At 42.4% G+C, this 14,682-nt stretch overlaps 1 protein-coding gene across 1 annotated transcript in view; it reads left to right on the top strand.

The window, feature by feature from the left end:
- Positions 1-14,682, top strand: part of ADGRB1 (adhesion G protein-coupled receptor B1) — a 474,869-nt gene that overhangs the window by 255,980 nt on the left and 204,207 nt on the right. Inside the window, exon 19 of the mRNA XM_030190012.1 lies at positions 13,144-13,158. Coding sequence (XP_030045872.1) covers positions 13,144-13,158 — 15 coding nt within the window. The remainder of the gene's footprint in view (positions 1-13,143; positions 13,159-14,682) is intronic.

Raw genomic sequence — 14,682 nt, forward strand, 5'->3', positions numbered from 1 at the left:
GTGCCAAGTGGGGCTTGTTTATGCCAATTATTGTTTGTTATCAATTTAGCCAGTTACTTTACGCATGTATCTGTGATTCACACCCAAAATTGCATGCCTACCTTTGGGTGACCTATACAGAATTTGGGGGTTAGTGTGTGGTTTGGGGTCCCTAACGCTTTCCTATCTTTTTTCACTTTCTCAATGGTTATTAATTTTGACATTGTGGTAGTTGGTAATTCCACCCATGGAATGGATATTTCCTATCATCAGGAGCTGAGGGCAGCTTATAGGCCTCTGCCTTGCCTCAGGCTCTTTGAACTCTTCCTGCTGTTCACTAAGGTGCGGATGCGCTAAACTCCGGTGTTGTACAAAACAGCGACAGAAAATTCCGCTGTAATACTGCCGAAAATGAACTTCCCAATGCTCAGATCCAATAGTATGCAAATGTTATGCACGCTGTTAGCTCTGAGCATTGGGAAATAAGGAAGGGAGGGGACATGCCCAGCACATACTCACAAGACCTGTCTTTAGTACAAATGCTTTATTAGCTCAAAATAAGACCAAACAGGAAAGTTTGACCATGGGAAGCTGCCAAACATGTGGTCGGGTGGGGGAGGGGGGCAGGAGAGCTGACCTGGGAGACCTGTGTGGTAAGTGAAAGCAGTGGAAAGAATTCTGGTAACCAGACTGCTGGACTCAAGCACATGTGGAGCTTACAGGGGGCAGAGAAAGGCTGCTCAGTCTGTAGCCCAAGATTCAACAAACAAAGTCAGGAAACATGTTCCCAGTGACTTGCCATACTTAGAAGAGGCTGGAATAATCCACCTCAGCTGCATCCTGCCACCTAGCTGCTGTCTGTCTGTTTCCCCTCTTGCCCTATCGCCAGCTCCGAGCTGGTGTAGGGTTTTAGGTGATAGAGCACGGTTGTTCAGTGCGCCACTTCTCTGATCATGGGGCAGATTCGTGAGAGAGTGCACCAGCATACATTAGTATGCTACTTGCGTCGATCTGTTGTGTGCTCTTTTGTTCCGATGCTCCGGGCAGCTGAACATTAAATGCAGGTAAATGTGGGCGCTAGTGCCCACATTTACCTCTGAATATCAGCCTGTAACTGTGGTACCAGGAATAGACTTACTTCCTGAAGAAATACTGTTGGTTGGCTCGGTGTAATGATCAAAGCCTCTTAACTCTAGGCTCAGGGTCAGTGTTAGAGAGTTGCAAACAGGGCAGTTGCCCTGGACCCCAATGTTACAGGGAACCCCTCGCCTACCTAAATCTGAAGGAGATACAGCCTGATATTTAGGGACTGTCTTCCGAATTTTTGCACTGGTCCCCTGCATGTTTAATAATGGCCGTGCCTAGACCAGCAGTTCAAATCTCAGTTAAATTGAGATGGTTGTTCAGTTCTCAAGGCCCTGGTGTTCCACATTACATCTCCTGTCACATCCCTGTGCTTCTGTGGATTATGCTGTGCACCTTTTCCCTGACTTGTGACAAGGACGCAGTGAAAAGAGAATGTGACTCCTGTCAAATGTTGCAAGCTAAGATCCCTCAAGGGTTTTCAAAGATCTCCTCTTTGGTTAAAATCAGGCATTGCCTTTGTAAAAATAGACAGTATGTTCACCTAGACAGCTGAGGAAAAACTGAAGAACTGTGTCCTTACTAACGAAATACATGAAAGTGCTGAAACCGTATCAAAGTGAAGCTTAAGGCATCTTGCATAGTTTAGTGTTTCAGCAGGCATGACAGGCGAGACCGCAGATCTATGGAAATAGTACACTGTTTGTTTTGTATGGAGAGTTTAGGCCTCAGTGAGTGCCGAGCCTGGGGCTGTCTCCCAGGGCACTGACAGAATCTCAGCAAGAGATTAGTAAATCCATGCACCACTGAACTGTTAGTGAAGGCAGGTTCAATAGCTGCTGCTGGCAAAAGAGGCGGGGGAGAGGGGAAAGGGAGATGTTTCTTTGCTGTAGGAAAAAAAAAATCTCTTTCAGCCAGCCTGTCACTGGGAGGAAGGGAGAAAATACATGTACAACTGTTTAGAATCCAAAGAGAAGGGCATGATTTGGAACGAATTACCGGAAATTTATTACTCAACTAGATCACCCCAAGTGAGAATATGACACTAAATGGACAACTTCTTTGTGCTCTTACTGCATGGTTTATTACCACTTTATATAACCAGGAGCCTTGGTTTCTCATAATGCCATAGGACGGGCTGCAAATTCTGGCCCTTGTGGAACTGAGCAGTTCTTGCAGAATTTGGAGAAATAGGAGGTGGGTTGAATGGGGTGGGAGCAGGCTGGGCAAGCATACAGTTCTCTACTAACCCTACCCCTGATCTTCTTACTTACAAAACTTAGACTGTGAGTCATCCTCCCCTTGCCTTGCACTGATCCTCTACTCCCACTGATGCCCTCACTGACCACCAATGCAGCTAATGGTAGTATCTGAAGACAGGTCCTCTTCCACAGGTGGAATCAAGACTCTTATGAGACACCAGCAAAATGTTAATTGCTTGTGGCAGAGGAAGATGTGACACGAGAATCTTATCTTCCTCCTACTGATGGCTAGATCAATGGAGAGACAAAAATAATGGCGGGTGAGAGGCATCACTAGGGAGAAGGAGGATGAGGGACAACTGGAGGTTATAGGCTGGAGCGAATGAGATGAGATCAAAACTGAGAGGTGTGTATGAGAAAGGGGAGGGGGCACAGTGGGTTGGAAAGCAAGGGGGAGTAAGCCAAACCACTGCATTCCATGAGCATCCCATCTCTTTACCCCTGCCATTCCCAAGGTCTTCTCTGTGCATTTATTCACCCTGCTCTGTCATGTTCCAGTACCAGAAATCCTTTCTCAACACCCCTAAAACTAATTAAATTAAAAGAGTAAAGTAAGTACATAGACAAGTAAGGTTAGAATCAGCTTTCAGAGCAATGTTCAAAGCAAGTGGCAGGTGAACAAATAACTAGCCTATCTGTGGATTTTCAGGTGCTATATGGTAACCTAGTGAGATAGTAAATGATGGCTGATAAAGACCTTTGCAGTCCATCCAATCTGCCCAACAGTCACATTCATTATCAATTCTTGATTGAACCAATAAACCAATAGTATTATTAAGTAACAACATTTTACCTTCTAAGTTCCACTTTAAGATGTCTTCCCCTCCGTAAGTGAGATATACAGCACCTGTACTCATAGCATGTGATATAAATGTGGTATTAATATACATTCTTGATCCTGATCTGTCCTTCCTATTTTCAGGGCTTAGACTGTAAAAGTCTGCCATGCACTGGCCCTACTTCCCAATGACTAGAATTGCAGTCGAAACCCACCGGTTAGAGCACTGGTCTTGCAATCCAGAGGTGGCTGGTTCAAATCCCATTGCTGCTCCTTGTGATCTTGGACAAGTCACTTAGCCCTCCATTGCCTCAGGTCCAAACTTAGATTGTGAGCCCTCCTGGGACAGAGAAATATCCAGAGTACCTGAATGTAACTCATCTTGAGCTACTACTAAAAAAGGTGTGAGCAAAAATCTAAATAAATAAATGTACATGGCCCAATGCTATCTGTACAGCACAGGGGCATATGGAGCAAGGGCAGGCCACAAAACATTTTCAGATAGTAGTGACATTCAGTTGCTGAACTGCAGGCCTAAGCTAAAATATATTTATGGGGTCAATTCTATAAATGTTGCCAAAAGTTAGATGCCGAAATGCTGTGCACTAAGCACAAATTCTATAATGGATCTTGGGTGCCCAGATTCCATTATAGAATGCTAGTGTAAGTTGGCATTTATACGCCAACCATAGGCAATGGAATGGGGTAGGCCACTTGGGCCATGGTCCTACCAATATTTTACCCAACCCAGCATCAACAACTGGAAATATTGGGGCGGGGCAAGAGATGGGTTTGCTTGACACTTTCAACCAAAAAGATGTTCCATTGCCCCTATGACAAGTGTAAATTTGTGCATCTAAATGCTGCAATTTAGCACTTAAATGACACAATTTTTTTTTAACATGAGTGCATTATTGTGGGAGCTATGCCCTTCCATTTGGTCCACTCACATGATTGCCCCCCTTGCATTTGTGAGCTATGCAAGTTGCATACTAACATTATAGAATACTGCTTAACGCCCAACTTGCACTTACGTGCATGGAATCTTGCTGCTCGTTGGGATTCTGGAATCTTGCTGATCATTGGAATTCTGGAATCTTGCTGCTATTTGGGATTCTGCTGTGTACTTGTAACCTGGATTGGCCACTGCTGGAAGCAGGATACTGGGCTTGATGGACCATCAGTCTGCCCCAGTATGGCTAATCTTATATATTTATAACATCACACATGTAAATGCTAGTGTTGTATAATCTGAGTATACAAATGACGCATTTACATTATAGAATAAGGGGGATTGTGGCAACAGCAGTCACTGCATTTCATGTATCTATATTAATGTAAATGCTGCCATTGGCATTTAAATTAATATGGATGCAACAGGCGTTGCCGCTGAAAATTGAACCCTATATTTTTATTCAAAGGGGTTTAACCAGGTAGGAGAGGCTTCTGCTCAGTTAAATCTCACTGAATTGACTGGCCACCAATGTTCAGCAGCATTTACCTGGTTAGTGCTGTTGAGTATTGGCTCTAACTGGCCACGGCCAAACTGACTAGGCTTAACTTTATCCACCCAGTTAATTGAGCACATGGCTGATTATAGGTGTGTGGTTAACTTTCAGGTTGCTGCCCTAACTCCAATAATCAATGCTGGAGGCCAGACATACCCTGGCATTGAATATCCAGGATTAAAATATCAGGTCTGTAATGAATAATATTGATGTCATTTAATATGCAAACCACTGCAAATGTGCTACACAACCACTGCAGAATTTCAGAATTTTTGTCTTACAATTAACCCGTAAGCTGTTGCAGGAAACTGAGGACTATAAATATGAGCAATAAGTAGTAGTATTATAGAAAAGAAGACATACGTACATATCACACATAAAAAGAACAGAGAGTCCTAATGGGATAGGAGGAGACAGTGTTGCATATAATGATTTTTCTAAACTTGTCAGGGTACTCTCGGTGCTTTTCCAAAACTATGATCCAGTTTATCATAATGAGTTGATTTTCTCTTTAGTGCAGAGCTGTGTCCTAAAATCCACTGGTCAATCAATGTCCCCCTAGCTCAGAGGTTATGGGCTTGGAGACAAGGGCAGAGCAGTAGTGATGGCCTCTGCTTTCTGGTACCCATAACAAGGCCATAAAATACCACTTGTGTGCAACAAGCTAGAAACGGAGATTATCCATTGCTGCTCATCCTGTTGTGCTGCGACCCTTGACTGAGGCGGGCATGGTCAATTTGCGGCTGTTGAAATAGACAGCATACTTACCTAGACAGCTGAGGTACAAACTACATTAAAGCACTGAAACCATATCAAAGTGAAGCTTAAGGCATCTTGCATACAGTAGTTTAGCTTTTCAGCAGGCTTGACAGGCGAGACAGCCTTAGGGCAACTGAGTGGGTGCAATGAAGGAACAGCTGTCATTAAATTCAATAAATGCAGTTGAATTTTTTTCACCTCCCTTTTCCCCTAGACACGTAACTTTAGTGTTTATTTAAGCAAGTTTCTGACAGGCCAATGCTCAAAATATAACATGGACATGAGAGGCGATTAGTGCCGTACTAGCGTCGGCGTGAGCACAGAATGCTCAGAAGCACTATTGCTGGAGACAATATGGATGCTGAATATTAGTGCAAACAGCATGCAAATATAGTCAAACAGATGTTAATGAGGTCATGTCCTAGTTCCTCCCAGTGCTCAGAGAGTGCACAAAACAACGCCGCCCTTACCGCTGAAAAAATAACGTCAGCATGGAGCAGGCATTAGAGGATTTCTCATGATTCATTCTTTACAATCTGCTAGTTTTGATTTCTTTTGGAAGTGGAAGAAAACCCATGCAAGACTGTAAGCGCCAGTACTAAGGAAAAAATGTGCATGAGTCCGAGCAAACCCAAAAGTGAAAGCATACATTGGCGCCTGCTTCATGTGCTTAAATATAAACCTTTCAAGTAAAAAAAAAATTGAAAAGCTTATATTTAAAGCCACAGAAAGCAGGCACTAATGTGTGCTTCACTTTTGGGTTTGCCTGGCACATGTGCAAAAGAGCTAAGCTTACCATGAAACTCTTCTGCGCATGCGCCAAGCACGTTCTCCCCCCCCCCCTTGCTTTCACTTTTACAGCATGCGTGTAATTTGAATGCCATTTCCTTTGAGCATTGGCGAGCAAGTTTTCTGTGCTGTTCCAGCATGGTTAAAAAATGAGGTGAGGGAAGCTATTAGAGCTAAAAGAAAATCCTTCAGAAAATGGAAGGAGGATCCAACTGAAAATAATAAGAAACAGCATAAGGAATGTCAAGTCAAATGCAAAGATTAAATTAATTCTTTGCTTCGGTCTTCACAGAGGAAGACTTGGGAGAGATACTGGTAAATACGTCAAGGTAAATATATAAAAAAAGGAGAACCACTACAAAAGGTGAACACAGCAAAAAATACAAATAGTGGGTCAATAATATTTCAAATCTACTCCAGGATATAAAATGTAAAGTATAAAGTGATCATATAACCACACAGTTCTTATAACATCTCTTCAGTGTCCTTCTACTTAATTACTTTTTTATAATTTTTAATTTTTTAAATTTCTTAAAAAAGAAGGAAAAAGACCTCAGTTGGCTGTGACTGTCTTACCTAACCAAAAAAGCAGGCAGACCTACAGTCAGGTAGACACCTATAATTCATAAACAGCTCACAGTTCTCTATCATTGGTCTTAAAAAACCTCTACAATTTTTTATGTTGAATATAAACATAAATTCTTCTTGAGTCTTTTCAACAAGAATGTGTGTATACTGTGCATATAAGAAATCACTTAGCTTCAAAGCAGGAGCAGTCCCAACAGGGACCCGTTTCACCACATAGGTTTCCTCAGGGGGATAAACTCATTGCCAGCGATTTGGGATTAAATCCGCCTACCATTACTTCTTGGCAGTCTGCTGGTATCATGAAAACTAATTTGAAGCATATACAAACTATTCAGAACACTGCAGCTCATATCTGCTGGGCCTCAAGGTATGATAGGGCCACTCCTCTCCTACAACATCTTCACTGGGTTTCTATCGGACTCGGAGTGAAATTTAAAATTCTTACTGTGACACAACAGGCGCTTCATTCTGCTACCCTATCTTATCTTGCAGCTTTGACTATTACGTACACACCTGCTTGAACACTTTGCTTGTTAACTGACAATAGGCTGGTTCTACCCCCGCCATCTAGGGCAAGATGGGATTCAACACATACGTCAGCTTTTCACTTTTTGTTTCCAGCGCTATGGAATTCTTTACCACAGCCAATCATATTAGAAAAATCATACTCTCTTTTCCGTACAGCACTGAAAACATTTTACTATCAAATAGCTTTTGCCATCTAACATTACTGCATGTTAGTGGGAAGGACTGCACAGGTACCTAGATTATTGCAAAGGGGGTTTATGTTGGGTATCACGTATGACTGTCATGTGAATTGATTGTGTTGTGATCGCTGGTATGGAGGATTTGTTTGTTCTTTCCTATTATTTAATGTAGTTCCTAAATTAAATTAATTTGTGTTTTATTGTATAATTTGATCTGTGAACCATTCTGACTTGTCTAGCAATAAGTGACGGTATAACAAAATAAATAAATGATAGGGCTGATTAGTATAGGATTTAAGATTTCAGCACCCACAAGCAGAAACAGTGGGTGAGGGCACAAAACATCCGTTGAAGCTCAAAGACGCCAGGGGTCCTCTGGAGACCAGAAAGTGAGAGCAAGGGGAGGGGGGGGGGGGGGGGTTGGGTCAGAGATTCATGGTGATGTCTGTTGGAAGTGGTACCAGTGGATAGTCCTAGAGTGAGTAAGAGAAGGCTTCTTTTTGGCATGGATATCTGGCACCTTCAATGTTTGGCACTCTAAGCAATTGCCTATTTTGTCAATCCCTAAGTCTGGGGTCTGGGCCTGTATGTTTTAGCTGTTCTGTGAATGAATGTGTAATTACAATCACCAGTGTTGTCAATCTCATGCATCTCACGAGCATGATGTAAGAAAAGAAAGCAAATAACTCTAAAATAATGTTATTGGGCAGCTTTAACTTCCTTACCAGTCCCCTGCTTTAAATAACTAATAAGAATGTTTGTTGGGCTAGGGAAGAGGAGCGGTCATTCTTTAATGAGTGGGACCCTTCTCTTTTTACTCAGCTTGATACTTCCTTTAGAATTCATGAAAGAGAGAGAACAATGAGACACAGATGTCACTTGAAAGGGGTATCTATGGGGACAAACTGATTTATATTAATCATTTTTTACATGCACCTAATCCCTGGAAGGGGAGGAGTACCTATATGTTTTTTTCTGTTTTCTATTTCCACTATAGATTTTTTTCATAAACCTTAATACAAAAAATCTATCACCTAGATTTACATTTTTCCTGCCTGCACAATGTGTCTCAGAAAAAGGATTGAGGTTGCTGAGGTGTGCACCTGCTGAGCATGCCAGTGTGCCAAGCAGGATTTGCTGACTGCATACAAGTATTTAAGTGTTGAACAAAACACTTGCAATCTCCTCCCCTCCCCCAACTCTTAATTCCACCAAGCCATTGAAGATTATTGAGATGATAATCAGTCTAGTTCGGTGGCTCAGAGGTACTGTTTGGGGACCTAGATTTTTATTTCCTGGCTTAGGTTTTCCATTGCCCAGGTTAACCAGAGTTGGGGATGCTGAAGAGACATTGATAACATAGAAACCTAGAAAATGAAAGCAGATAAAGTCCATATGGCCTATCCATTCTGCCCATCCATGCCTACATGCCATCTACTATCCCTTCTTCTCCGTTAGAGATCCTGTGTTCTTGTTCAAAGCTTCCTTGAATTCAGATACGATCTTCATCTCCACCACTTCTATGGGAGACTGCTCCACAAATTCATCACCCTTTCTGTGAAGAAGTATTTCCTCAGTCTACTCCTCAGTCTATCCCCTTTCACCTTCATCCTATGCCCTCCCATTGCAGAGCTTCCTTTCAGTTGACAGCTAAAGAGACTTGGCTCCTGTGCATTTATGCCACAGAGGTAAGTAAATGTCTGAGTCATATCCCCACCTCTTCCTTCCTCTGAAACCTTTCTTCTAAAGTATACATATTCAAATTTTAAGTCTGTCCCCATATGCTTTATGAAGAAGACCCATGAGCATTTCAGTAGCTGCCCTCTGGATCAACCCCATCCTGTTTATATTTCTTTGACTGTGCAGTCTCCAGAATTGTACACAGAACTCTAATTGAGGTCTCACCAGACTTATACAGAGGCATTTTCACCTTCTATCCTGCTAACCATTTCTCTTCCTGTGCACCCAAGCATCCTTCTGGCTTTCACCATCACCTATTCTACTTGTTTGGCCACTTAAAGGTCATTACATATGCTCACCCCGAGTCCCGCTCTTGTACCAAGCACAGAAGTTCTTCACCTCCTAAACAGTACTGCTCCTTCAGGGTTTTGTAGCCCAAATGCACGACCCTACATTTTGCCTTAAACCTCAGCTGCCAAACTCTAGACCCTTTCTTCTAGCTATGATAGATCCCTCCTTATGCTTTCTTCTAGCTATCATAGATCCCTCCTTATGCCACCTTTAGAGGTGTCTACCCTCTTGCAGATCTGCAAAGAGACAAACCTTAACAGACACTCTTCTGCAATATCGCTCACAAAATTGTTAAAAAGAGGTAGACCAAGGACTGATTCCTGCAGCATGCCCCTGATAACATCTCTTTCCTTAGAGTGAGCTCCATTTATCACTACCCTTTGTTGCCTTCCATTCAACTAGTTTCTAACCCAGTCAATTACTTTAGGACCCATACTGAGTGCATGGAGTTTGTTTATATCACCTATGCAATACTATGTCAAAGGCTTAGTTAAAATCTAAGTATACTACATCTAGCACTCTCTGATACAACTCGCTGGTTACCAGTCAAAGACATTAATGAGATTTGCCCGACAAGAGCTACCTCTAGTAAAACTATGCTGTTTTGGGTCCTGAAATCAATTGGATTTTGAAAACCTCACTACTCTCTGTTTTAGAATCACTTCCATTAATTTACAGACTGACCATCCTGTAGTTTCCAACAACCTTCTTACTTTTGCTTTTATGGAGAAGAACCACATCTGCTCTTTTGCAGTCATCAGGGATCACTCCTGACTCTAGAGAAGTATTGAGAAGGTCAGACAGCAGGGCCACCAGAACTTCTCTCACTTACTTTAGGACCATCCACTGCTACCACTTCAAAGAGACACCACCATGAACCTCTGACCCAATCCCCCTCCCCCTTTTCCCACTTTCTGTTCTCCATGGCACCTCTGGGGTCTTTGAGCTTCAAGAAATGTTTTGTACCCTCAACTTCTGTTCCTGCTTGTGGGTGCTGAAATCTTAAATCCTATGCCAGTCAGCCTTGTAGCAAGGATTTGAGGATTGGGTCTAAACTATGAACAAAGAACGGCTCCTTCTACACCTTTGGGATGGATAGCCCCTTGCCACCTGAGCCATCAATTCCGTCAGATGTATGTCATCTGGTTCCATCACTTTGTCTACCTTTAGTTTAGCCAGCTCCTCATAAAAAGAGACTTCTGAAAATCCTTCAAGGTCTACTACACTTCCATTCCTATTTCTGTTTGTCTTCTGCTATCCTACTCCTGACCCTTTATCAGTGAACACAGAACAGAAATATTTGTTTAGGAATTCTGCCATATCCTTATCAGCTTCTACTTATTCCTCCCTTCTCCTTGAGCCTCACAATGCTAGTTTTGCACTTCCTTCTATTTCTAAAATAGCTAAACACTAACATTGAGTGTGTGGACTTAGGGTCCATAAATGTAGGGTAGAATTATGGTGCATGGCACTTGGTCAAGTCTACTCCTGAGCTGACTTGAGAAGTAGATGTAAAACAGAAGAAACTACCCCAGATAGTTGTGAATGAAGGCTTAGGGCACAACAACCAAGTACAGAAAGGGTTCTGAACCTTTTTCGGTTCGTGGCACCACCCCGGCCACATGGATCTCTGCAGCACCTCCCAGCCACATGGGTCTCTGCACCCCCCCCCCCCCACTACATAGGACTCTCTATCCCTGTAGCCTACTGCCTTACCCAAATCCAGCATCACTTGCTACCTTCCTTCAGGTCCAGGATCGCTGCTGCTTCCTTCTTTTTTCCCCACCGTCACTGTAGTGCTTGCAACTTACATTTTTGGACCATCCACGATTCACATAGGCACTCCGGGGCCTTCCCAGTCTGCCACGTCCATCCCTCTCGGATGCAACTTCCTGTTGTGAGAGCCAGGGAAGACCCCACTGTGCTTGTGTGAATCGCGGATGGCTCAAAAATGTAAGCTGTAAGCAATGCAGTGGCAGCGAGGGAAGAAGCAAGAAGTGGCAGATGCCAGACCTATGGGAGGGGAAAGTAGGGAGTGATGCGCCACAGCACCCCTGAGAGTTTGCTGCGGTGCACCAGGGTGCCGCGGCACATAGTTTGGGAACCACTGAAATAGAGAATAGAAGCCCAAAGAAGCAGAAAAAAAATTACCTGTCCCAAAATTTAAGAAAAAGAAGATTTTTTCTAGAACCATGTCTGATGATTTCAGGTGGAACTTTTCACAGACACTTATCTGTGGTTTTAGCTCTTTTGCTTGACCAAAGAAAGAATTAGCATTTTCATGGTATCCCTCTGCTGCTGCTGCTGCTGCTGCTGTTGTATTGTGACCCACACTGGTGCAGGATGGGCAAGGCGACTGAGAGACAGAGATTTCGGTTTGCTTCCAGAATTTCTTTTTTAATAGAGACTGATGCTTCCAGAATTCATCAGTCTCTATTAAAAAAAAATGTAAAAAAAATCTCTAACATGGGAATTAGATTCATATTATTCTATAATTGTTTTCCCTAATTGCATTTGGATCATAATTCATAGTCAGCTGCTGAGCTCAGGAGCAGAGCATTATCAAGTAACGTTAATAATTTAGCCAGCTGAGCAAATATAATTATTAAGATGAGTGCATTTCCTTGTTGATTTAGATTTTGTTCCAGAGGAAAGCAAGTGCCTGAAAGTTTGCAAAGATCCTCGTCACTTCTCTTGTGGCAGGTGTAGTAGGAGAGCGCAATACCTCGCATTGAATCAAAGAAATTGGTGTGTTTTATTTATCTATTCATTAGGATTTATGTATCATCTTTTTGAAGATATATACTAAAGGCAGTGTACAGCAAGAGTAGGCCAGATATAGATAATAGATTGCAAGCTCGGTCTTTCATGTGTTTTATGTTCAGCACTGCAAACGTCTAGTAGTGCTGTAGAAGTGACAAGAAGTCATAGTGGTGGTTATAAACAATTAGAGCAGTAAAGGGTAACAGGTCATGAATTTGATATACCACCTTTTTGCAGCACAACCAAACTAGTTTACAATTTATTATCACGTCAAAAAGGGTGGAAGGTTAAAACGCAAGATATTCCAAGATGACAATCAGAATAAAATCAAGAAGTCCAATGCTTCTAAAAAAACATAAAAAGTTTTATTCTCCAAGGTACACACAAGGTGCATAGACAATCGTGACCCAACATGGGTCATGTTTTGACTAAAAGCCTTCCTCAGGGGTCTTCACTGTCAACAACGCATAGAAGAGAGTGGAGAATATTAAAACATTGCCAGAGACGACACAGCGGTGCAAAAGACAGTATCTGATATGTATATTGAGCTGGAACTTGGAAAAGCGCAACACACAAGCAATCAGGGTTGTGTTTATAGTCCGAAGACTATAGGACCAGTGACTGAAAAGAGTGACTGAGCTGAAAGCCCATGAGGGTGATGCAGAAGATGTGAATGCTGCATGGGGCATTGGAATCAGCCAATGAAATCAGGGATTGTCATGGAGGTGGCTAAGAAAGGAGTTGGAAGTATGAGAGGTCTGCTGGATGGGAAAAAAAACAGCAGAAAACATAAGAGGTTTATGTGATGATGGACAGGGTTGGTTGCGGATTGGGAGGGGGGCACTGAATGAGCACCACTGTTCTCTCTAAGCTGAGTGGGAGTCCTCCACCTACAGTCCTGCCAGTGGGGGGTGCTGTTTCACTATCACATTTTCAATGGTGAGGGACAGGCAAGTTCTGCAGGAATCCAGGGAACCTGCCTGTCCCTAGCTAATTATAAGAGGACCTTACAAGACTGGGAGACTGGGTGTCTAAATGGCAGATGACATTTAATGTGAGCACGTGCAAAGTCATGCATGTGGGAAAGAGGAACCCGAACTATAGCTACGTAATGCAAAGTTCCACGTTAGGAGTCACCAACCAAGAAAGGGATCTTGGTGTTGTTGATGATACGTTGAAACCCTCTGTTCAGTGTGCTGCGGCAGCTAAGAAAGCAAATAGAATGTTAGGCATTATTAGGAAAGGAATGGAAAACAAAAATGAGAACGTTATAATGCCTTTGTATCAGTCCATGGTGCGACCGCACCTCGAATATTGTGTTCAATTCTGGTCACCGCATCTCAAAAAAAATATGGTGGATTTAGAAAAGGTACAGAGAAGGGCAACGAAAATGATAAAGTGGAAACTATTATAAAGAATAAAATTACAGAACACGTAGATAAGCATGGTTTAATGGGACAGAGTCAGAATGGGTTCAGCCGAGGGAAGTCTTGCCTCACCAATTTGCTTCATTTCTTTGAAGGCATGAATAAACACGTGGATAAAGGTATGCTAGATGATGTAGTATATTTAGATTTTCAGAAAGCTTTTGATACAGTTCCTCGTGAGAGACTCCTGCGAAAATTAAAGAGTCATGGGATAGGAGGCAAGGTTCTGGTGTGGATTAGGAATTGGTTATTGGACAGAGTACAGAAGGTACGGTTAAATGGTTATTTCTCTCAATGGAGGAGAGTGAACAGTGGAGTGCCACAGGGATCTGTAACGGGACCGGTACTATTTAACATATTTATAAATGATATGGAAATTGGAATGACGAGTGAGGTGATCAAATTTGCAGATAGAAAACTATTCAAGGTTATTAAAACACATGCAGACTGTGAAATATTGCAGGAAGACCTTAGGAAATTGGAAGACTGGGCATACTAATGGCAGATGAAATTTAATGTGGACAAATGCAAGGTGATGCACATTGGAGAGAATAATACGAATCATAGTTACCTGATGCTAGGGTCCACCTTGGGGGTCAGCGCTCAAGAAAAAGATCTGAGTGTTGTTGTAGATAATACACTGAAATCTTCTGCTCAGTGTGTGGCAACGGCTAAAAAAGCAAATAGGATGCTAGGAGTTATTAGGAAAGGGATGGTGAATAAGACCAAAAATACTATAATGCCTTTGTATTGCTCTATGGTGCATCCGCACCTTGAGTATTGCGTTCAGTTCTGGTTGTTGTACCTCAAAAAAGACATAGTGGAATTAGAAAAGGTTCAAAGAAGAGTGACCAAAATAATAATGGGGATGGAACTCCTCTCATATGAGGAAAGGCTAAAGAGGTTAGGGCTCTTCAGCTTGGAAAAGAGATGGATGAGGGGAGATATGATTTAGGTCTACAAAATCCTGACTGGCGTAGAATGAGTAGAAGTAAATCAATTTTTTAC

This window comes from Microcaecilia unicolor, chromosome 1 (assembly GCF_901765095.1).
Source record: "Microcaecilia unicolor chromosome 1, aMicUni1.1, whole genome shotgun sequence".
NCBI lineage: Eukaryota > Metazoa > Chordata > Amphibia > Gymnophiona > Siphonopidae > Microcaecilia > Microcaecilia unicolor.